General features: G+C 41.1%; 1 protein-coding gene across 1 annotated transcript; it reads left to right on the top strand.

Annotated features, from left to right (window-relative positions):
• Positions 1-26,124, top strand: LOC147635535 (uncharacterized). The gene is made up of 4 exons (XM_086802278.1): positions 1-108; positions 21,977-22,091; positions 25,584-25,651; positions 25,859-26,124. Exons 1-4 carry the CDS (start codon positions 1-3, stop codon positions 25,931-25,933), a joined length of 366 nt encoding a protein of 121 aa, XP_086658404.1. The 3' UTR covers positions 25,934-26,124.

The following is a 26,124-nucleotide window of genomic DNA, read 5'->3' as shown; positions in this document are numbered from 1 at the left end:
ATGCTGCTGGGCAAGGCCCAAGAGCGCCAAGTGTATGAGGACCTATACCAGACCAACCTATTGTACATGCAGCTCCAGGCAAAATTTGATGAGCAGACAATGCAGCAGGTGAGGCATGCCCTCGCCCGCATCACAGACCTCCAATAGAAATTAACTCAGGCCCATGAAGCTGCTCAACGGGCGCATCATGAGCTGATCATCATCGAGAGCCTACACCAAGACGCCTAGAATCGAGCCCAGGAAGCGGAAGACACCCTTGCCCACACCCAAAGAGATTTTTTGCGGCACCAAGAGATTTTTGAGGCTATTGACCTAGCTCTAGAGGAGCACCTTGGTGATGCTGAAGCCTAGCCCACGCAACCCCATCCACCCCCTCTGCTGCCTCTTCCAGCACCCTCAACCGCAAAGTGGATGCCCTAATGGATACTGCCACACAAAGCTCTCACTCTTACCCCTCCCCCCATAAACACCCTACCAACTCATCGACCTCCATTTCCAAAGTGTCCGCAACCTTCTCCATTACAACCTTTACCTCGATGAGCTCCTCTCTCGCACAACTTTACGTACCTCCCATCTCGACCATTATCCTCATCCCCCATTTATTTTTCCACAAGGCCTTCTTTCTTTCCACCACCCCCATGATTTTTATGAGCTCCCCCAACATCCTCTCTAGGCTACCTTGACTCGCTAGTGTCAGCTCTTGCGATTTGGCTTATCTATCCCAAACGGCCTATGCCCTTATCCCTACCCCTCTCAGATCTCCACACGGGTGCTGCACTATTTACAGGATGTTAGCTGGCATGTCGTGAACAATGCTTATCTTTCCCTTCGAGTAGACGCTCTCCCCCCTTACTCTGCCAAAGGCTTGCTTGTTTTGTACCACTGATGTTTTGAGCAGCTGCAAGTTATGGTAGCAACTTGCATTTGCCAGTTTGATGACACACATGTTGCCTTCCCACTATACTTCATCGTTGATGAAGCTGCTACTACAGTGGCCTTTTTCCATGCCCATGGCCCCATAGATGTTGTTGAAGCTGGCCTGGCCCGAGACGACAACGATGGAGGAGATGATGGCCATGGAAATTTGCCACCCCCACCCCCATGACCCTCTTTTCCCCCACCCCCACCATCACCACCCCCAAGGACACGTGGAGGATACCACCAGCCACCCGCCCCACTGCTCGCCCCATCACATTCGAACTCATGGGCGAGCAGCCAGCCTGGAGGCACCCTTTCCTACTCAAGCCTTTTATCTATGAGACCCGGATCAGCCCAAATTATCTCCCTATTCACCGACGATGGGTGTGAATGTCTTCCACGAGGAGCATAAGCAAAACCCCAAACTTAAATTCAACTTCCCTTGGTTCGCTCCCCCGTCAGTACAGCACCCTTGCACTAAAGAAATCATGGCCTGGCACTTGCACGAATTCATCCACCGATATGACCAAGTCCCAGATCCAGTCGTGATCGCCACAATTTTCTTTTTCAATTTGATCATCATGCTACGGAATCATTTCCTGATTGGGACCATAACTTTGAAGGCACGTAGGGTTTGGCCTTCAACATCAACAAAGGGCCCACCCCCAAGCTCGGCTACTACTAATGCATCATGTGGATGCCTGCCTGGTGTTTACAGAATTTCAAAGATATGGTGGAGACCAACTTCTGGATGAGCTACAAGGTCTTCCATCGAGCCCCCCCTGCTCCAACCTCGCACCAAGATTTCATCCACACTTATTTGATCTACTGTGCAGATAGATGCGGCCAGCTCCAAGGACCGACCTGCATTAGGGAGGGGGTATGTTAACCACTCCAATTAACATTACCTTTTACGTGGATACACTCTTTTTATTATATCTTTTGTAACCACGCAAAGTGCTCATTTTATAAGAGACATGGGATGACCGACGAGCTTACAGCTTATGTAACGCTGGTCATGTGAGGAATAGTTATACATAGAGCTAGAGAAACTACAAAGACTAGTTTTGGGCCCCCAATTGTAAATGGGCGGTCAAACATTGTAATTGTGAGATCCCTACCCTCTCTGCGCATCAAACTCTGGAGTGCTGGCAGCGGAAGTAGCAACCTCATGTGCAGGGCAGATCTTCCCACTCGGGGCCTCACCCACAAATGTCCGAACAAGAGACTAATCCCTCGGTTCTTCCAAAACCGAACCCAGAAAAAACTTCCCTCGTCGAGAAAGCATAGGCGATTCCTCTAGGAAAATCTTCTAATGTAGTGAAGAGCCTTACTTTGTATTCTAACCAAACCCGCGGGTCACATGGCCGGATCAAAGGAGGAACTTGCACTTGAGACCAACTCTTTTTCCCCATCAAAAGAGGCACAGCCGTTGATTCTTTTCCATAGAACAAGGATTATCCTATGACTTACTTCAACTATCGTAACTTGAACAGAATCAAATTTTATCATAGGAATCCATCAATCTAGCCTAACCCCATCCAATCCCATGGGTTAGCCAACCGCCCAACCACTGTATTGATAGGATCCATTATAAAAATTTGGTTATATTTTGTCTCGGGTAGTACCAAGGAAAAGAGTTCCCAGGCCCCCTATATGGCTCTCATGCAAAAATTAAATAGACACACCACATACACACCCAATATGAAATTGCTTTTGCTTAGATTCAACTGTTTCCAAACAAAATTGCAATAAAACCATATCATAATCCTCAATATTCCATTTCCAAGGTCCAAGTTTCAACTTTTCCACTTTTCAACCATAAATCCAATTCCAATCATTCCTTCCTCGGCGTACCTATGGCATCATCGGCAACCAGAACGCTCACCACCTGGTCACTCCCTCTAGGCTCACCTAGTACTTCACTCAAGGGCCTTTTCACATTAGGACCTCAATGGAAGGCTTCTTGGGCCCTTTTATTTGGCAGTTTAAGGGAGTCAAACCTTTTCTCTTAAGAAGAAACATTTTCTAATTAGAAGCTTCAAAACGGCTACTTTATTCGAATTTGAATTTTGGGGGAAAAATAGAATTTAAAATCTAGCGGATAAAACCATATCATGTAACATATCTATGGAAAGCTCTTGATGTGTAGATCACGGATCTGTAATCTTCGCTCAAATCGGAGCTTGTATGTAGAAGTTATGGAGGTCCGAAAATTGTAAAATTGCCCCTTCTCCTTTTTGGGGAAAAAGTGCACCCTTTGACCACTCTTACACCTCTCTTAAAAACCCAACATTTCAGTCCACATGGCAACCTCCCATTTGGCTATTCCTTAATCACCTTGATTAGGCTTGGGCAAATTAAAGGGCCCAAGAAGACCCCATTCACTTCCTAATGAATAGTTCCTAGCTTATAGTACCCAAGAGTATAATCAAGATTTTTTTCATAAAATCCATATTCTATTCATTCCTTCCTCGGCATACCTATGGCATCATCGGCAAGAACGCTCACCACCTGGTCACTCAGGGGCCTTTTCAATAGTTCCTAGCTCATAGTACCTAGGAGTATAATCTCATAAAATCCATATGGACTCTCCGTTGAAGATCAGCTAGATCAACCAACAAGATCCATTTATTAAAAAGAGCCATGAACTCATCTGTTGAAGACCAGCAAGGCAAATCAACCAAATCCATGTCCGTGTTTAGAAAACAACTCCAACTCATTTTCTTCCTCGTCGCACACGTGGGTATCTTGGGGGCAGAGCGAGCACCGTATGGTCAGCACCCTCTAGGCTCCTTTTTGCAGGGGACCTAGCACTTCACTCATAGGCCGCTTCCTTTTCCCCTCATCCACCATATCGAAAGCTCACCATTTTAACTGAACCGAGGCTAGTTAAGACCTCGGTCGACCTTGCCATGCGAGACGTCCTTCTTTGACTCTCCGTCAAGCTATTGCAACATTTTCCACTTAGGTCCCCAACCAACGACCTCATTCTACAAGATAGTCAAAATGCTTCCCCAACATTCTTGACATAAAACAATCTTTAAAAAATAGGTTTCATATGCAAATACAGTTTCCAAACAAAATTCTTATCTTTCTGTATCATTCCATCATTTCACATCATTCCTCATCATTTCTCATTACTTCGCATCATTCCTCATCATTTCTCATCATCCTTATCATTCGACATTATTCCACATTATTCACATCATCCCACATCCATTCACATCTTCGCACGTGATTCCCATTTCCACATTCATTCACATCATCCCACATCATTTTCACATTCATTCACATCTTCGCACATGATTCCCATTTCCACATTCATTCACATCATCCCACATCATTTTCACATTCATTCACATTATCCCACGTCATTCCACATCCATTCACATCCATTCACATCAATCCACACATCCCACACATCATATGAACTTTCCTCAACTATCAAGAGCCGGCTAGAATACCATATCACCCTAATAGACTGCTAAATGGACGTCTAGCAGCCCAGTACCATCCGTGAATAAGAGAGTTACAAGCACATATGTAACAACAAAAGAGTCTCTACTGATCTTAATGAATAACCACAACATATGGCAAAGGAAAACAACTAAAGACATGTAAAATAATTGGAACAAAATAATTGCCAAGCCTCGATGAATAGGCCTTGCCAACTAGAAGGTGGAAGCCCCCAACTAATGGAGGCCACCCTTCCGACCCACTCTGCCCTATGGATAGGAAGAATCCCACTTCCTAGAGTGCCAACCTATACACCCATCACAAGGCCACTTAGTTCGTTAATGAACATAAAATAAATGGTGGGCCTAAGCCCTCAAGGATCTAATCTCCACCATCTAGCTCAATCATGGCTATTCCCCTTGCTTTTATATGTTGCCCCCCTCCTCCCTTTTCATTTCCTTTCTTTATTTTCTTTCATGCCTCCTCTTTTTACCCCTTCTTTCCTTGGTTTTCTTTTCACCCTCTATTTTTCCCCACAATCTCTTCGCCACATGCAACCATAGGCTTCTCGCACGACTTATCCATCAAGATAATAGATGCGCTCTAATTTGATCCATTGACAAAAAAAGCATTTTGTTACTACATATGGTAACACATCACACTTCATCCTTGGCCAAAAGAAGCTTTGGCAAAGAGATGAATAAGTTTTGTTGAAACCTGGATGGGATCATCATGAGCCTCAGAAAGAATCTAAATCTTGAGAACCTTATTAGTGCGTACACATAGCCTTTGCTTGAAATAAATAATACCATTAACCATATGGTAGTTCTATACCTTGGGGGGTGCACTACTAAGAAACCCTATGTATCACGTACGTTCAAGGAGTATTTTAAAAACCCCTTACCTGCTGTGAAATTTTCATGAATAAAATGACCCCTTTTTCTTTATGGACTTATAAGTTTTTTTTTCAAAATCGATTATAAAACCCCCTTCTATAAATGTATTTCTATAAATTTATCTTAAAATTTTGAATTAAAAACCCCTTCATTTAAACTCACATGATATAGTTATATATTTTTAGGTGAACCCCCCTGAGTGCTTTACCAAGCGCTTTTCTTTGTTAGAAAGTTTAGCCTTGGCAATGGTGTGGAAATATAGTAGAGAAAAACTTATCTTGATCCATAGCTTCATGGATTGCATCAGTAAGAGAGCTTTGAGAAATCGACATAGCAGCAATAGATCCCTTGTGGTTCAAAGCGCCACCACATCCTCGTTCCTTGGGCAATATTCAATGCTAAAATCATAATCATGAAGTAACTACATCCAATGCCATTGTCTCATATTAGGTAAAGATACACTTAAAGTTAAGAGTCCTAATATGGGATTAATCATGGTGATTAGCAACATACATTAAGCATAAAGATTAAGGTAGGTTGAACCACACCAAGAAAGCCATTGCTAGAGAGAGAGTAGCACACTCAATATACTCTATTGCATATGATATTATGAACCATACAATGAGGCTTCTAATATAGAGAGCCAACCATCCAACTTTACATGTGGCACTCTCTTTTCCACCTAAGTGGCCACAACTCACTTTAAAAGGTGTTGATGAATTTTCTGTCATACCCCACATTCAACACATGCTTCTATGTAAGTCTATTTCCAAACTCATAACATGGCATGCACACAATCACTCCATCGATAGCATGAGATGAGGGTTCCTATGGACCACTAGTCTATGAGGAGCCTGCTCCCGTCTATGACTCCTCTCCTCCCTCTTATGCCAGGCCTTCCCTTGCCTACTCTTCTCCTCCCCCTCCTTACTAGTATGCCTACAAGGCAAGTTGCACTCGCCCCGGTGCATTCTTAAAAAAATCTCATCATGATCCACTTGAATTCATAACTAATATTCGTTTCATCTAATCACTGTATCTCAAGTGGTCAGGGTGTTTAGATGCCAACATTGGGGAAAAAACACAACCTTCAGTCCTAACTAGCCAAACTTGCCTTCTATGGACTACTATAATGATCATGTAATGCATCATGAATCCTTTCTCTCATTGGCAATATGCCTTTAATCAAAGCTTCTTTCAAATCCTTTTATTGCATGGATTTCAATACTTCTTTTATGCAAGCTGCATCGGTTGTTGGTTCAGCTTTGCAAAACAATACATATCGCAACCACTTGTATCACATTTAAAAAAATATTTTTTTGAATTTAATCCAAGTGTTGAGATGATAAATCCAATGAATAAAAGAAAATACCCAAAAATGAGTAAATGTCCACATAAGATGAAGAGTTGACTGAGTACAAGATTTATTAGTTAAAAACTATGAGATATTACTAAAAAATTAAGATATTTTGGAGTAATCATACAATTTTGACACCTTGGTAAGGAACGGGGGAGACTTCAAGGAGGCGTATATTTCACACATGTGAATGAGTTTTAAATTCAAAAATATTAAGATATTTTTATCTCTCCTCTCTCTTGGATCATATTGGATCAAAAAGGGAGCCAAACTGGTCCAAATCTTGTCCAAATTCAGCTAAACTGAAGTTGAAAAATTCTAGAATGTAGTTGGACTCAGTTAGTGGCCTCCCTCACCTATAAATAGACCCTAATTCTTTTGTATTCTCATCTGAACTAGACCATGTCAATATTACATTAGAATAAGCATATTTTCTATTATCCCCTAAAAATCCTCTACAATTTGGAGAGATTGGAGTTTCTCTCTCTCTCTTCAACCTTCCTTGGAGCTTTCCTCTCAACATACTAACCAATTAATTGGTTGGGGGCCTCTTTTGAGAATAGAGAAGCAAGCAAAACAAGAGGTAAGATGTGACTTTATGGTTTTTTCTTTAATCTTCTAAATGTTTTTCACTTCTCAACCCCTCTCAAGCTTGAGAAGTATTCAAAGGAATGGTTTTTCAATACAAATGAATGGTTTTTCAATGCAAATGAAGCTCTCCAAAGAGTTCTAATGAATTATCACAAAAAGGTTTACATTTATGCTAAATTAGGATTTTTTTAAGTATATCTCTCTCCCCCCCAAAGAATGGTCATTCCATTAGAGAAAAAGAGAAATTTTTAATAAACTCAATTTTATGATAAAAGAGAAATTCCCATGATAATGGATATCCATGTATTTCAATGGAGAAAGAGAAAAATAGGTATATTAAAATAATGAATATTTTTATTTAAAATTAAAGAGAAATTTTAGTTAAATTTATTTTTAGGCATGAATAAATTTAAATGATGAGAAATTTCCATCATATTTGTAATTCAATCACTTAAATGACAAAAGTGAAATTCTTAGTATAATAGAATTAATGGATATTTTTATTTAATTTTTAAGAGAAATTTTAGTTAAAATTATCTTATGCATGAATAAATTTAAATGATGAAAGAGGAATTCCCATCATATTTGGAATTCAATCATTTAAATGGAAAAAGAGAATTCTTGGTATATTTGGAATATTGAATATTTTTATTTAATTTAAAGAGAAATTTTACATAAACTTATTTTATGATAAAATAGGAATTCCAATGACATTTAGATTATACTCATTAAATGAGAAAAAGGGGAATTTTAAGCTGATTTAAAAAATAGATAATTATATTTAATTAAAAGAAGAATTTTTATGATATTTAAGTAGAGAAAGATTTGAATTAATTTTTAATGACAAAAGAGGAATTTTCACCATGATTCCACCTAGGGAATTAAGGTTGAGAAATTAAATGGTAGCAAGAATATCTTTAGATATTTTATGTGGTTACATGACTAAATTGGTATTTACCCAAAATTAGATATTTATCTGAAGAAAATCCTTGTTAGAACTAAACCGAATGATTTTGGTTAGACTACGAGAGGAATGGACAGTAAACCTACTTGTCCATCTCTCGATCTGAATCAAGCAAAAACTTCGTGACCAATTCCAGTTCCTAAATACAAAGAATAGACTACCATTGAATTAAACTAGTTTTCCTTTGACCAAAATCACCAAGAATCTAGTTGGACAATCAGTCAAATGATGGGTAGATTACCCTGATGAGAGATCAAGGATTCTCATTGTGAAATTGGGAAATAAAGGAAAAAGGGGTTTTATGGAACCAATCTCAAATTGGAAATTTTACTTGCATAGAACCTCTGTTTTTCATTTAAAGGACTTTTTTATGCTAGAATGTTGGAGGAAGCATTTGGCTTGTGTTTTACTAAGAGGAGGTTCATTGCAACAGCTGGCAGGGATTTGTCAAGGGAAGTTGCTCGCGTGACAAAGCCTGCCGTGGTCTTGACCAGCCTTGGTATGGTTAAAATGGTGCACTTCCGATACGATGGGCGAGGACCGACGAGGCAGTCCTTGAGTGAAGTGCTAGGACACCTAAGGAGGATCCTAGAGGGTTCTGACCAGGTGATGCATGGGCTCGCAGTTGCTAGGACACCCATGCATGCGTCGAGGAAGATTCGGATGGACTAAAAAGAAAAAATTTTGTGAAAATCAAATTTTGATATTGGATCTGATTGGTTGGCCAACTGGTCTTTAACAGAGAGTCCAGAGGACACATTTTGTAATGTAATGGACTCAGAACTTTGGAGGATGATGATCAATAATATTATGATTTTCATTGAAGGATTGTTTTAAGGATAGCCGAATCTGTTATAAATGGCAATTTCATATTGGGTGTGTATGTGGAATGCCTACCTTAATTTTTGCATGAAACGCTGGCTAGGGGGCCTGGGAACTCTTTTCCTCGGTACCCGGGCAAAACATAACCAAATCTTCATAAAGGAATCCCACCAATACAGTGGTCGGGTGGTTGGCTAGGGCTAACCCATAGGCTGGATCGGGGGATTCCTATGAAACAAGTAAGATACGATTAGTTGCGTTAGTTAGATTAAGTCCTGAGAGGACCCTTGTTCTGTGGGAGGAAATCAGCGGGGCTATGCCTCGTTTAAAGTAGGAAAAAAGTGGTGATTCTATGGACCAAGTGCAAGTCTCTTCTTTGATCTGACCATATGACTTCAGGCTCGGTCAGATCAGTTTAACTAGTTAAGACTTTGACTCATTAGATTAATTCCCCCATTAGAAGATTTTCCCATGGCAGAGTCACCCGTGCCTTTCGGGCGAGGGAAGTTTTTTCGAGCTCAGTTTCGGAGGAACCATCGGGCTAGTCCCTTGTCCGGACATCCGCGGGCGAGGCCCCAAGTGTGGATCCCAGCCCCGCGTGGGAGGCTGACACTGCTTCTGCCGCCAACGCCTCGAAGGGGGATCTCACATTTACAATCCTCTCAAGTGCAAGAGGGAAATTTGGACATAACCACCCTATATGTTTTTCCCTGCACCTGACTTCCTACTATTGTTGACATGGTAAAATCAACATGGTCATTGTGCAAGTCATCTTGTTTGCCTTTTTGATCCTTAATCCTAACATTTATGCCCACACCGAATTTATCTAGTACAATCATCAAAAGATAGATCATTTGAAGTGCCAACAAGATGTGGGAAGGCAAAATGTACCTACTGCAGTTGTTAAAAGACATATGCTTCATGGCCAAAACAAGGTGTCTGTAGACAAAATTTGTCTAATAAAACTATCAAAACATATGTGATATGTAGTCTCTAGTTTATTCTAGCTTTTGCACTTAACAAAAGATAGCTAATCTACAATCCCAAAACTTTTGAACGTCACACAATGCAAAAGACCATTGCTTTCTCCATCCTGCATCTCAATACACCAACCGCATGCTTGATGAAGCCCTCTCTTCGTTAATGTAGGTTGATGAAAAAACTTTTGCTAATCTGCATGTAGTTCAAGATGTTTTATGAAGACAAAGAAAATATTCTTGTAGGGCATGTACCTCTTTCCACCACAAACCCACATTTGAAAGTCCTCACAAGTGCAGGAAGGAAACTTGGAGATAACCACACTATATGTTTTTCTTTGCACTTGACTTTGTACTATTGACACAATAAAATCAACAGCAATCATTGATTGTACAAGTCATCTCATTTACCTTTCTCATCCTTGCCTCCGTCTCCTTCTAAGTTCAACCCTAAACATAACCACTGGCTTTCCATCTCATTGTAATGGACGAACATCCATTTCATTGTTGTGATTGCCTAACCCATTTCATTGTTGTGGGTTAGGCAATCACAACAATGAATCCTTATCTCCCCTTTCTTCTGATTCATGTGCAATTTCACACTCTAGTAGATCAAAGCCTGCATCCCACAAAGCATCCATCTCATTGAGTCGGAGCATCCCCTTGAAATTGGCCAAACTGCAGGATGGCGCTGGTCTTTCCAATCAATGTTTGTTGGTTCTCGAGTATGATCAATGTCATTCCCATAGAGCCATACATATTTGATCTTATCGACACCTAATGCAACTTGAACAAGGCCTTGAAAACAAGGAGCTGGGACACCCAATAATCCAACTCTTCCTTTTTTATCAATCAACTCATTGCACTATTTCACTTATTGTGCAGGCATCCTTGACATCTAGCCTCACTTCCTAGATTGGTCCTTTGAATAGCCCACCTAGTTGGGTTAATGTCAATTTCAGTCTCTAATCTCTTTTGTTTCTCTCTTTGGGATGGCTTGGGTTGTCTTACCCTTTGACTCACATACTCATACTCCGGATGATGTGAGTCTCCATCCTTGATGGGAGTATTGATGCTTCCTTCTCGCTTTCTTCTCACTATTCGTGCATCACCATCTGTGTACAATCTTCTTTTGCAACATTCAACTTTACTATTGCCTCATTGCTAAGGTCTATGATGCTGCTTGGTCCAAGTGGCATATTGAAGACATTGAGGCTCCTATTTTTTTAATTTTCTAAATACCTAGCCCCCCACACCCTTTGTGCCCACCTTTGAGAAACGAGTCATATTTTGATTGTTGCAAAAGGGTTGTCATAAGATCACCTTGACAAGCATTATACAAAGAGATATAGTTTACTCCATCATTTGATGCCAACCAGCTACCATACACAGACTCTACTAAGTTTGTTCTTGGCACCAAAAACTTCTCATTGGTCTCCATTTCCTGTTTATCTTTATAAACAAGTATAATAAGTCCACATTTTTTAGTCTACAAGTGTACAAATTCTAGAAATTACTATTACCAAGCCACCATTCATACCTTGATCATGTATTCACCCCAATGTGCCACTCTAGCATGCCGCCAAACTAGCCATGTCTCTAACATGGATAGTTTTGTCTTCTCAGCATGTCCTTGTCTCAACCAAGCCCGTAAAGAATCTAATTCCATCTCAACAGCTTCTTCTGATGGCACCGACTTCCACTGCCAGCATCTTGATTTAAACTCGTCTTGGTTGTGTGGTGGAATGCATTTTTTGTAGTGGTATTGTAAGCTTTGTTCCCAATGAAACAACCAAGATCTTTCGTAACCCATCATCACATTCTTAGGGCCACCATTGTAGGCCGTCCTCACTGCACGACGCCAATTTGCCTAGGCCTCATTAGCCCCACGAATCCTCTAAATTGTGGCTTCTTGTATCCCTCCTTCTTCATCACACTATTAAGAAGGTTCTAAAACAGGGTCTAAGTGTAAGGTTCCCCCCTTCTAAAATAGGAGAAAGAGTTAGCGTTGAAGCCAAGAAAAACTTGCACTCTTTAAAGATAACAATTTCAATGCAATTTATTGAATACAGCATCACTCAATTCGAAACTTCATACAATTTTATGTCATTATTTTAAAAGGAAAAGATACACATTTATTAGCACTAATATAAAAAATATATCTTCTTTAAAATATAACCAAGCCAACCTGGCCACCGTTTCCTTGAGGAGCTTGAAAAGGGAGGGTCCGCATCGGGAGCATCTTCCCTAATCTCGTTGTTGCGCGCTCCTCATGAGGCAATATTCTGACGTTTTCGAGAAAGGGCCATCTTGGACGTCGTCTTGTAGGGCTCGCTGTCTCGCGGTCGAAACGCTTCACTCGGATCTCAATTCTGAGATCGTTTGCACACCGTATGAGCAAAAGACTATAGCGCATGAACCCTTTTCTTAAGGCAAAAACCTCTTATTAAAGTCTACGCAAATGGGGGGGGGATTTGTGAGATGTCTTTAAGACAAAAACATTTTGCTAAAGGGGAGAAGAGCTGAGGGCTGCTGTAAGTCTCTTCACACGGGGGGGGATTGGGGCAAGAGGGGGATAGAGGAAAATTGCCTTATCTGAAAAGAGGCAAATGAGGGGGTGTGAGAGGGGTGGCTGCAAGGGGCGGCTGTACTACAGCAAGTACACTGCCAGGGACAGACGGCGGTACAACAGGGCATACGGCTGTGTAAAGCAAGTACAAAAGGACGATGTACCATCAAAGGCTATGGATCAGTGGCCTGCATGGGTCTAGGGGAAAGGTACGGTGTCGGTTATCAGAGAAAGGAGTGGTACGCATGTACCTTATCTAGTCCGGGACAACATGGGTGTCCACGTACCTGTACGTGTGGACCACACAGTGGGCGGTCGTCCTTTGGTTCTTGTGCGGCCATCGTACGAGCACCCTGGTAAGTGTGTACGGTCTAAATTTTTGGGCGAGGTCCCCAAATTTGGGACACCCGTCTCGATTTGTGTGCTGGACCGCCCCGGGGGGCGAAATTTTTTTTTGTCCAGGAGGTTCTGCTGGTCGTTGGGGTTCAGACCGTCGGATGCCTGGTCGTGCATTTATTAAGGTTTAAAGGTTGTCGCTTTTTAACTAAAATGACTGAAATTTATGTATAAGCTTGATCCGGTGTCCATTTTGGATGCTGTAAAATTCTATACTAGGGTAAAATTACACGTAGATTCCAAATTTGGACTCAAAATTTGAAGATTCTAAGTAGAAATGACTCAAATAATAAAATCATTAATTTTTATACCATAAAAACTCATAAATTTATCTATTTTACATGGACATTTCTTTATTAGTGAAGATGGGTATGTTACATCCTTCCCCCCTTGAAGAAATCGAGATGTCCTCATCTCATCATGAATTGGGGATAATCCTTTAAGAGTGTAGCTTCATCTTCCCAAGTTGCATCCTGTTCAGGGTAATCTTTCCACTGTACTAGATGTTCTACAAGAGTTCTATTTCGGAGTTGCCTTTCCCTAGAATCTATGATGCTACTGGGCTGTAATTCAAGGACTCCTTGAGTAGGGATTACAACTTGTTCATCATCAAGAATATGATCGAGACTGGATACATATGGTTTTAACAAACTTACATGAAATACATTGTGGACTTTGATATGGGCTGGGAGTTGGAGTTTATAGGCACTTTTACCTAGACACTTGATAACTGTATAGGGACCACAATACCTAGGGCTGAGCTTCTTATATTTTCCAAGTGATATAGAACTTTGTTTGGGTCGCACTCATAGAAGAACTATGTCTCCTTCCTTGTGAAGATCCTTTCAGACCTCTTGGTGTCAGCATAATGCTTTTGTCGATCTTGGGCAGCTTTAATATCCTTTTGGATTGCCTTGGTTTGTTCCTCCATCTCTTCGAGCATTTTCCTGGATGCCTCAACTCTTATGGTCGGATCAGAGAAATTTAGAGGAGACAATCATTCTTGCCCATAGAGTGCTTTGAATGGTGACATTCCTATGCTCTGATGATAATATGCATTGTAGGCAAATTCTACCAGAGGAAGATATTGTCGATCTTGGGCAGCTTTAATATCCTTTTGGATTGCCTTGGTTTGTTCCTCCATCTCTTCGAGCATTTTCCTGGATGCCTCAACTCTTATGGTCGGATCAGAGAAATTTAGAGGAGACAATCATTCTTGCCCATAGAGTGCTTTGAATGGTGACATTCCTATGCTCTGATGATAATATGCATTGTAGGCAAATTCTACCAGAGGAAGATATTGAATCCACCTTCTTGGTTCCCGTCCACAATATGCTCTGAGAATGTCTTCAATTACTTGATTGACTCTCTCAGTCTGGCCATCGGTCTCTGGATGATAAAGCTGTGCTAAAGCAAAGTTGAGTTCCCAGGGCTTGAAATAAGGATTGTCATAACTTTGAAGTGAAGTCAGAATCCTGGTCACTTACTATCCTTTTTGGGAGACCATGAAGTTTGAGGACTTCCTTGATGAATATTCGAGCAATATCAGAGGCTTTGAAGGTCTTCTTCACTAGTATAAGGTGAGCTACTTTGGTAAGTAAGTCCACTACTACCAGAATGGAGTCATATCCTCCTTGAACAGTGGGGAGACTTGTGACAAAATCCATACTAATGCACTCCCACTTCATTTGGGGAATATCCAAGGGTTGAAGTTTTCCAGGCATCTTGACCCTTTCAGCTTTGATCCTTTGGCATGAGAGACATTGCTTCAAGTACCGAAGGACATCCTTTTTCAAGCCTGCCCACCAATGAAAGATCCTTCTTACAGCATTTAATGTTTTTGCATAGCCTGGGTGTCCTACAGAGCAGGACTATCATGAGCTGCATGGAGGATTAGTTTCTTTAAAGCAGGATTCTTAGGAATACATAGCTTGTGATTGAAGTAGAGGCTTCCTTCATGAGTGGAGTATCCCTTGATTAGATTCTTCTCTTTCTCTGAATTTCTCCCTTCTTCTACTAACTTCATCATCCTCTGATAATCTAGATCATGAGATGAGACTTCTTCCACCTTGACCAATATGGGATTATTTGGCATTGAAATTGCACTCAAGAAAGATTTGCAGCTAAGTGCATCTGCTACCACATTCTCTTTCCCAGGGCGGAATTGGATGTCGAAGTCATATTCTTGTAGAATCTCAATCCATCTCCTTTGCCACATGTTGAGGTTAGGCTGGGTGAAGATCCACTTTAGACTTTTGTGGTCAGTTACAAGCTAGAATTTGCCCCCCAAGAGATAATGTCTCCATAATTTGAGGCAATGAACAATTGCTAAGAGCTCCAAATTATGGGTGGCATAATTTACTTCATACTGCTTCAGCTTGCGGAAAGTATAAGCGACTGGTCTTCCTTCTTGGCCTAAGACACCACCAAGTGCTAGACTATTGGCATCAGTAACCACTTCAAATTCCTTGGTGAAATCAGGAAGTTTCGGGACTGGGAGACAGAAGTAATAATGACCTTGAGCTGATCAAAACTATTTTGATGGATTGGCAGGTACACTATTTTGCAATCCTTCTTAAGAAGATCCGTCAAAGGTGCAGCTACCAAGGCATAATCTTTGATAAAAATCCTATACCATCCCGTGATTCCCAAAAACCCACAAACTTCAGGAACTGATTTAGGGGGTGGCCACTCCAAAATATCTTTGACCTTGGCGGGGTCTACTGAAATGCCATCTTTGGAGACGATGAATCCAAGATACTCAATTTGATGAGTAAAGAAGATACATTTGCTCTTCTTGGCATAGAGTTTGTGTCTGCGCAACAATTGCAGAACTCTACGCACATGCTCTTCCATTGATTTGGAGTAGATTAAGATGTCATTAAAGAAAACAAGCACAAATTCATCCGAGTAAGGACGGAATATATCTTGCATTAGGCGGTTGAAGATTGCAGGAGCATTGGTAAACCCGAATGACATTATAGTAAACTCATAGTGGCCATAACGGGTATTGAAGGCTGTCTTGGGTATATCTGCTTCCTTGACTTTGATCTGATAGTAACCATACCTCAAATCTATTTTTGAGAAGACTTTGGTCCCATGAAGCCTGTCAAGAAGCTCGTCGATGTGAGGGATAAGATACTTATTCTTGACAGTGACTTGATTTAGCCCTCGATAATCTATACAGAGGCAGAGAGTTCCGTCCTTCTTTTTTTGGAAAAGAACAGGTGCCCCCCAAGGAGAGCCACTAGGGCGTACAAATCCTTGCTCAATGAGTTGGGAAAGTTGCTCTTTAAGTTCAATGGCTTCAGGAAGGGACATTTTATAGGGTGTTTTTGAGACGGGTTGAGCTCCAGGGATCACCTCGATTTCATGATCAACTTCTCGAGGAGGCGGTAGCCCTGTAAGCTCGTCAGGGAAGATGTCAAAGAATTCTTGGAGCCAAGAGGTTTCTGTCTCCATACTAGGTTCAATGGCTTTGTTGAGCTTGACTAAGAAAACTTGCTGACCCTTACGTGTTCCCTTGAGAAGATGTTTTGCCTTGACTACCCTGGATTTAGGTTTTCCTGTTATCCCCTGAACAGATATTACTTAGCCATGCTCATTTTCAAAACTGATACTCCCCTGGTTACAATGAATGCTAGCTTTGTTTGCAATTAACCAATCCATCCCAAGGATTCCATCATAAATTCCTAATGGCAAGACTCTAAAGTGGCCATGAGTTTGCTCATTACCCAGCTCAAAATCAAGGTTTCATATAGAGTGGCGAGATACTACTTCTTTCCCACTGGCTAACTCTACAGTCATTCTTCTAGCTGTTATTTGACTCAAGTTTAATTTTTGCAAACATCTAGGAGAAAGAAATGAATGGGTACTGCCACAATCAATCAAAAGCTGAAATGGCTTACTGTAATGAGTGGCTAGGGTTTGGATTACACCAAATTGTTTATTCGGACCTTGGTGTTCTACTGCCGCATGGACGGTGGCGCGCTCTTCTTCAGCCATTTCCAAGGTCGGTTCTTCACTTATAATATAGGCGGTCCTAGCAACTGCCAGGGGTAGGTCCCAACACAGCTACTCTATCAGCAGGTAAGATCTGCATCACTTGGTCATACACCCAACGATCCTGAGGTATGCGAATCCCATCTATAGTCACAGAGGTGTCAGCCCTGGGGGTACCGAGACGAACCAAAATAAATGGATCATCTTCAACTTTTCAATCCAACGAATCCGCTTTAGGTCGGTGGTAAGGTTCCCAATTCGATCTACTCAGATGAAGAAATATCTCGGCCCACGACTCCAGAAATCTCTACCCCATCCTCTTTCAATACGAGAGAAATGAGGGAGATACATCTTCTCTAGTATCTGCACCATGGTGTCACGGAACTCAAATTTTGAGGAGTGACTACTAGCAGTCTCGAAGATGCATTGGAAAACTAGAAACTTTGAGTAGGCATCTTCCTCTTCCTACAATCATTCAAACATCAATTCAACTTGTTTATTTTAGTAGGATGTTTTTATTAATTAGCATTATGTTAGGTAAAACAATCATTTCAAGGTAATTCCTAGGATCTAAGATCGACTCTAATACCAATTGTAAGGTTTCCTCCTTCTAAAATAGGAGAAGCACTTAAGATAGTCTACTAAGTCTTAACTTGGAGAAAATTTTCTATTTATCGACACCTTGACCATGTAGAGATTCAAGGATATGATTCATAGGTGAGACCTAATCCTATCCCCCAGGGGAAGCGTTATCTTCTAAAAGTCAAATCACCCATAGGGTAATTGATCATAAATTGGGCAACTACTAGACTTGATTTCTAGAGGCAATGCTTTTTTCCTCATCCATGCAAGGCATAGCTGCTAACCTAGTCTTCTAGAATAGAGTTGCCCAAGAACCTATTTATCTAGCATAGGGCTTTCACTTAATCTATTGGAAAGCTACTCGACTAATCGGGTCCACCCGTCCGTAGGATGGTGCCATCGGGGCATTCCATCCTCCCACTTTCCACCCTACTCACGCGTCAATTTGTTTTCTAATTAATCCTACCACATTGTTTGACATAAATAAACACGTTCCTTAATTAAGGCCCTTTTCACAAGGTTTGTTAAAATAGCCTTTTTACACAATACAATCATGCCAAAGACAAGATATATATATATAAAGTTTATACATGAATCAATTCCATACAAGCCAAACCGGCTCTCTTATTCTTTTCCTTTATACTGTCGATGATCTAGAATTCAGCCTTCCAGCCCCTCTACATGCTGGGCAAAACCCTACGAGACCATACACCTCATCGTCGGTCGCTGCTAGCGAGAGGACTCAAGCCGGCCTGTCTCCCTCTCAAGCTCCATCGCTCGATCCTCCCGTCCCTCAGAGGGATGTCTGCACACTAGAGTGGGCTTATTCACCGCACTAGCCTGGGCCCTCAGAACTAGGCAGCATCATAATCTCTCGCCTCAATCGGTGAACCTTATTCTCCCAATGGTATGAGGGATACCTTGGGCCGTTCTCGGGCTTTGCTAACGACGTCATCTGCGGCTACACAAGCACGGAACGAAGTTAGCGTTGAAGCCAGGAAAAACTTGCACTCTTTAAAGTTAACAATTTCAATGCAATTTATTGAATACAGCATCACACAATTTATTGAATACAGCATCACACAATTCCTAACTTCATACAATTTTATGTCATTATTTTAAAAGGAAAAGATACACATTTATTAGCACTAATATAAATTTAAACTCTTCTTTAAAATATAACCAAGCTAACCTAGGCACCATTTCCTTGAGGAGCTTGAAAAGGGAGGGTTGGAGCCGCATCGGGAGCATCTTCCCTAATCTCGTTGTTGCGCGCTCCTCTCGAGGTAATATTCTGACGTTTTTGGGAAGGGGCCATCTTGGACGTCGTCTTGTAGGGCTTGCTGTCGTGATCAAAACGCTTCAATCAGATCTCAATTCTGAGATCGTTTGCTCTCCGTATAAGCAAAAGACTATAGCGCATGAACCCTTTCTTAAGGCAAAAACCTCTTATTAAAGTCTGCGCAAATGGGGGGGAATTGTGAGATGTCCTTAAGACAAAAACGTTTTGCTAAAGGGGAGAAGGACTGAGGGCTGCTGTAAGTCTCTTCACATGGGGAGGAAAGGGGGGGGAGGGGGGAGAAGAGTTAAGGACACTGCCTCCTAGCAAGAGGGGGATAGAGGAAAATTGCCTTATCTGAAAAGAGGCAAATGAGGGGGTGTGAGAGGGGTGGCTGTACTACAACAAGTACACTGCACACGGACAGACAGCGGTACGGACGGCGGTACAACAGGGCATACGCTGCGCAGAAATGCGTGTTGCCTGTGGAGCACCTCGAGGGTTTGTATAGCTGTGGGGTACGAGTGCGGGCGTTACGCAAAGCAAGTACAAAAGGACGGTGTACCATCAAAGGCTATGGATCAATGGCCTGCATGGGTCTAGGGGAAAGGTACGGTGTCGGTTATCAGGAAAAGGAGTGGTATGCATGTACCTTATATGGTCTGGGGCAGCATGGGTGTCCACGTAGCTGTACATGTGGACTACAGTGGGCGGCCATCCTTTGGTTCTTGTGCTACCATCGTACGGGCACCCGGTAAGTGTGTATGGTCTAAATTTTGGGGCGGGTCCCTAAATTTGGGACGCCCGCCTCGATTTGCATACCGGGCCGCCCCAAGGGGCAAAAAAAATTTTTGTCCGAGAGGTTCTCCTGGTCATTGGGGTTCAGACCGTTCGTCAATCGGACGCCCGATCGTGCGTTTATTAAGGTTTAAAGGTCGTCGCTTTTTAACTAGAATGACTGAAATTTGCGTATAAGCTTGATCCGGTGTCCGTTTTGAATGCTGTAAAATTCTATATTAGGGTAAAATTGCGCGCAGATTCTAAATTTGGGCTTAGAATTTGAAGGTTCTAAGTAGAAATGACTCAAATAATAAAATCATTGATTTTTATACTATAAAAACTCATAAATTTATCTATTACATGGACATTTCTTTATTAGTGAAGATGGGTATGTCACACTAAGCTTCTGTATCCTTGACCTTAAAATCACCAATATCTATGGTTTGCATTTCTTGAACATATGGATTGTAGACATGGCAAGCCATTGTAGTCGAGTCGTGCATCCTCTTCACATAACCAAAATAAATCAAGGAGCTACCTAGCTCACCTCCTATTCTCATTTTGTTAACAAGCCCTGCACCATTTCTAGGGCCTTGAGTGAACATCTTAAACACATGGCACCTATTAAACCCTGAGAATTCCAATTGTCCCAGAAACACCATGCTGAGCTGGAAAATAGCATCATAATCTCCCACTCGGACTAACCTTCCTCAACTTGGGCTTCCTTTCTCCACCTTGATAGTCATCGCTTATCTAATATAGGTTCCAACTTTACTAGAAAGTCACTGATTTCTTTTTCTAAAGGTTTGGCATCATCCTTATGCTTCCCAAATAGTGTTAACTGCATCACCAACTCCTTAGCTAACTTTTGTTACATTGATCTTGGTCTGCCACTAAAATCTTTTGACACCATCTCTTTAAATCTACTCTGAACCTCAACCAAAGCTCGTCTAGTCACTCCTTCAACAACAGGTTTCATGTGATAGCCCAAATGTATAATCCTCCTATTGACTCCTTCACAAGTAATCTCATTTGAAAAACAAAAGATAAGCTTGCATGAGCACTCACAATACAAGTGGGTGGACAAAAGCAGTAAAAGCATTTCAAAGACTCAAATTTATCAGCTTTGCTACTAGAGGGACATACTTTGGCCAAACGACCCACCCAATGCAGCTCAAACGACCCACCCAATGCAGCTCATTTCTTTGTTTTGATCTTAATAATCCAGTGCATAATGCATTCATGCATTGCAAATGACCACCATACTTTCTGTATCGTACAATACCTGGAAACCCTGTCACATTACTTGTGATAGAATCAGTCCAGACATGTCATCAAAGTGTTACTGTTTTTTTTGGGTGAAGACATGGTAACTCAAATAGAATATTTCCATCATACCTAGCCGGAAGCTCTTCTAATTGGCATATCTCTCTTACCAAAGAGAAACTTGTTTTTAGAGAGTTTTTTTCTGGAAGGTTTCTCAATATGTTTACAATGGTGATACTAGAAGACTCCTCACCAAAAGTTATTGTGATTTTTGTGGACTTCTTTGAATCTAGGGGTGAGTGGATGGCTCCTCCTTAACATTGATGGTGGTTATCTGGCTGCTTGGTATTTCTCCATGCACCACATAGGATCTTCTAAAATGTACATTGAGGTGAAACATTTATTTATCTCCCCTCTTTATTATTGGCATCTCAACGATAGGCCACCTGATTCTACACATACAAGTTGATGTAATCAAATACTATCTTTTGTCTATCCAAATAGTGTTGCCAACTCCTCTCTAAAAACCTCGAGAATTCCCTCTCCATTTGCAAGCTCTATTTAACTAGTTCCTCTTTGAGCTCTTATCAACACCGCAGTATTCATCTTGCTCACTCTAAACTTAAAATCTAACCAATCCTTCTGAGCATAAAGCAGTTCAAGTAGTGCTTTGGCTAAAATATGAAAAGTTCTACGTTTTGAGATTAGTGTTTGAAAAACTTTAGTTAAAATTTGAGAAATAATTCGTTAAAGTATATCTCAAAATTTGTTCTATAACCTCCCAAAATCTTTAAGCTTTTGTACCTTCAAGTTTTAAAGTCAGTTTAGAGATCCTGAATTGGGAGATCCTAACATAATTCAATTGGGAGATAATTTTGGATTTTAAAAGTTATAGCAGTCCTATTGGCAATAAACTCACCTCACTCCTTGAAAACTGCATTTGTAATGATCCTCAATTAATGAGCCATGCATGTGCATGAGTACTTAGAGAGCCATTTAATGAAACTGAAGTAGATCAACTAATATTAATTATTATAAACTATTTGAAACTAAGGTTCATTTGTAAACTATTTATAAACCAAGCCACTACAAAAGGGTTTTTTTTTTTGAACCCTAAGTTTATCTCTTCAGACACACTACTAGTTCTTCCTTCATTGATCTCCATACTCTCCCACACCATTTCATCGGTGAAACCGTCTACTCCATCTCAAGTCTCTGCTGAATTTTCTACAGGTATGGTCATCTGTGTTTTTTCTGGTTTGGTCGTCTGCGTTTTCTTCAAAATGTTTGCAAAAGAGGCATTTTCTTCAAAATGTTTGCAAAAGAGGGTTTTCTTCAACATGTTTGCAAGAGAGAGTCCTCTCCCTAAACGGCTTCACCGACAAAACCGTCAAGGGAGTGTACACTTGCGTGTACGGGAAGACGACTAGATGCACTTTGTGATATGCGCTGGACACACTCTGTGATATGATGGCTAGACGTACTCTGTGATATGCCAGTTGGACGCACTCTTCTATGCTATTCATTCTAGCTCTGCGTGTTACCGTATGGAAGTGTTATTAAGAGACTAAGGTTGAGTAGAAGGGTGAGAGAAGGGTGTGAGTGTGAATGGACTTGAGGTCCACTTGTTCACCTATTTAAAGGTGAGGCCATGAGGCATTTTGCATGAGAGCAAGGCCTAGTTGTATGTATAAGCAACTTAATAAGCAAGATATTATTCTTGTATTTTGTGAGTCCCTCTCCTCCACACACTTGATCTATCATGAGCACCACGTTTCTCATCATGGTATCTAGAGCCTAGGTGAGTTCAAACTTTGTGGTGTAGAGAATAGGTCAAAATTATCCACTTTTTGCTCATCTTTCTTGTGTGGAGCTCAACCCTCTTCCATTGGAGGCTTTCCAGCAGCCGGTAGAGGCAAGATCTTGAGGAGATTACTTCATGGAAGATGGAGATAAGGCCTAGGCGAATGTAAACGTACTGTAAATTTCTTGATTTGTGCTGGCGCTGTGACGGCATTGCCCACGAAGGAGATTTCTGCTGTTTTTTGCTACGCAAGCTGGCCGTACAGCCATACAGCGCCTGTGAGCAACTATTGGAGATGGGCTCTTAGGGCTTTGGTAGTCCAATGTGTGAGGACTCCACAGCTGCAATATAAGCTCAAACTATCCACGCATGCGCCGGGAATCGACGAAAAACCAGTCGCCTCTTTCTTCCTTTCCTCAAGCTTCCATTAAAGCTTGAGTTTTTTGGTTTCTTGCTCAATCATCTTAATCCCTTCCACTAATCACTCAAGTGTGAGAGTGCATTAGTATTTCTGGTCCTAATCTTGATTTTGAAGTGTTTTCCATCTACATGAGGTAGCCATAAACCCCATACCCGTCAAGCTTCAACACCGACATCAAGTTTTAAGCTTTCAAAGTGATTAAAGTGTGCTTCTAAGCACTAATTATGTTGTTTAACACTAATCACTCTATTAATCCAACAAAAAGAGGTTATCTTAAAGTGTTTTTAAACACTCATAGTGTTATTAAACACTAATGGTGAGTTAATCACCAAAATAAGTGTTATTTTACACTAAAAATGTGCTTTTTAGCACTAATTGTGTTTTATACACACAAATGGTGATATTAATCATCAACTAAAGTGTTGCTAAACACTAAGGTGGTCTTAACCGTCAAAGGAGGAGGTCATCTACATTACGGAGGCTCTTCTTCATCAACATGGAGGCCGGGCACACACCATAAGTGCCACATTCAAGTCTTCATCGTCCACCGCTTCTTCCAAAGAGCAATGGTGCAACCATGAACCAATTGTCTTCACCTCATAAGCTAAAGAGGTTGAAGAATTCTGGTTTTTTATCATAAAACTCAGATTTTTGAGTGTTCTTAAAGGTGGGCACATGTACATTAAGTGCTCATCTTCAATGTTTATGTGTGTTACCCTTGAGGCCCTTGTTTGTAAGAGGCATAGGCAAGCCATAAGCCATATGTTCTCGTTTCCCAAGCCTAAGGCACTTCATTCCGCTGCATATTCTGATTTTTCATCACATAAGACGAGTTGTAAGGATGAGCATAGAATCCCTAAGTGCTCTACCTTATTGGTTGTCATGATTTTAAGCATTTTTTGGCGTTTCTTTTGTAAGAGGCATTGGCAACATTATGAACCATGCCCTCCCTTTCTTGAGCCAAAGATGATAAACCTTATTTGTTTGAGCACTTACCTCAACAAATTACTCATTAAGCTTGTAACTTCAAACCCTAATGGGTATCTTGTAACTAACATGCATAAAAGCTATTGTAATTGTGGAGTAGACACTGCCCTTGACCAATGCATAAGGCAAGTGGTAAGACCCTCCCTTTCCCTTTCCCATTTAAATCTACCTCATCACTCATGGAGGAGATATGGTATTCAAGGAAGCATAAAGCATGTTGGAGGACCATCTAAAAGCAAACCACTTAAGCAATGGTGGTAGCCTGCTTATGATCATTGTGTGAGAATGGTTAAGGTGGAAAGCATATGGTGGAAGAATGGCATGTATGTCTCAACCATGTCATCTACAAGAAGCCAAGCAAACACAAGGAGTGGGTGCACCATCATCGAGGTGTACATCTTCATCGACAACAAATAAAGACTTAGAAGGCAACATTGTATTAGCCTCTAAGGCTCTAGAAACACATTTGTAAATCCTAGATAACCACACCACCATGACATCCTTGTATGCCTAATGTTATAAAGGCAACCTATGTCCAATACCACCTATTCCAATTTTTTCATAGTTGGTATTGAGGGGGGGTATTAAGAGACTAAGGTTGAGTAGAAGGGTGAGAGAAGGGTGTGAGTGTGAATGGACTTGAGGTCCACTTGTTCACCTATCTAAAGGTGAGGCCATGAGGCATTTTGCATGAGAGCAAGGCCTAGTTGTATGTATAAGCAACTTAATAAGCAAGATATTATTCTTGTATTTTGTGAGTCCCTCTCCTCCACACACTTGATCTATCATGAGCACCACGTTTCTTATCAAGTGTATGGGAAGATGGTTAGACACACTCTGTGATGTGCTAGCTGGCCACACTCTGTGATATGCTGACTGGATGCACTCTTCTATGCTTGTTCATTCTATCTCTGTGCATTACTACATGGAAGTGTGATAGACGATTTCATCGGCGAAACCGTCTCTAGGGAGAAGCCCACAAATGCCATCTCGACCAGATTCTTGTAGAAAATCTGGTAACTCTGGAGCTTTCACATGGCTGGGTTACAAGGCATTGGCATTTTGGCTTTACACAAATGTGTGTACAAGAGTGCATCCAGATGAAGCCTTCACATGGCTAGGTTACAAGACTTGATTTAACCCTCAGATTCTTAGGCTTTACATCTTTGGCATTTTTGGCTTTGTGTAAATGTACGTGTTGCCATTTCATGGTGAGGTGGAACGAGTGGAGTCCGTCTAAGAAGGATTTCCTTGCGACTATCGGCGGATGAGAATTTGTGTCGGGTCCAGACTTATAGTTGTCTCAACCTCTTGTTGAAGTGCTTGATGGAGGATATTGTAGCTGCATTCTTACCATCCCTTGCAACAACGGTTTCTCCTCTCCCATACAGTTTCTCCAGCGAAACCGTCTTGTGGAGCCCAATCCCTTGCTTTTCCTCCATCTCTTTTCCCCTTCATCTCTGTCCCTCCACCAACACAATTGACTCATTTTTACTACATGTTGTGATTATAGGTGTTGGAAAAATTTCTTGCTTCTTTTGTGGTCTACAACAGGCTCCCATAGCCATGAAGAGAGGCCAGGTATGTATGGTTTTCATGGTCTTTTTTGTTTATGATGTTGTGTATAGTTCTCATGCTTTTTATGTATGGAAAACGTTTTCTTTGCAGTTGTGTCAAGTAGGAAAGAGGAAAAAGATAGCTTCCAGGGGTAAACTTTATAGATCTTGTATCCCCTATAATTAGTTTTTCACATAAGCATGTGTCTTTATGTGTTTCTTTGGATTGTAGGGAAAGTGGAAGAAGGATTTTGAGTTTGCTTGTAGTAAGATACCTCCCAATTTAGCCAAAGATGAGCTCATCTAAGCAACAAATAATGCAAGGACAAATGTCATCAAGACTTACAATAAAAAGATGACAAGAGTAAATTCTAATTGTCATGTTTCACCATATTTGTAAAGTATTATATGTGTTCTCTTCTTTGGAGACTTTTGTGTATTAACTAGTATTTATTTTGATTATTTCAAAGCTAGAATCTCTCGATAGTTAATCCTAAA

Source organism: Cibotium barometz, chromosome 9, assembly GCF_041138505.1.
Source record: "Cibotium barometz isolate CiBa-2024 chromosome 9, ASM4113850v1, whole genome shotgun sequence".
NCBI lineage: Eukaryota > Viridiplantae > Streptophyta > Polypodiopsida > Cyatheales > Cibotiaceae > Cibotium > Cibotium barometz.
Note: the sequence above shows the minus strand (reverse complement) of the source record. Positions and strands in the feature narration are given on the sequence as shown.

Excerpts from the sequence above, each read along its gene's own strand:
- LOC147635535 (XM_086802278.1), top strand. The coding sequence starts at position 1 with ATGCTGCTGGGCAAGGCCCAAGAGCGCCAAGTGTATGAGGACCTATAC. Across the intron at positions 109-21,976 it reads ATGAGCAGACAATGCAGCAG|TTTATCTCTTCAGACACACT; the intron begins GTGAGGCATGCC and ends TTGAACCCTAAG. Across the intron at positions 22,092-25,583 it reads CTCTGCTGAATTTTCTACAG|GTGTTGGAAAAATTTCTTGC; the intron begins GTATGGTCATCT and ends TTGTGATTATAG.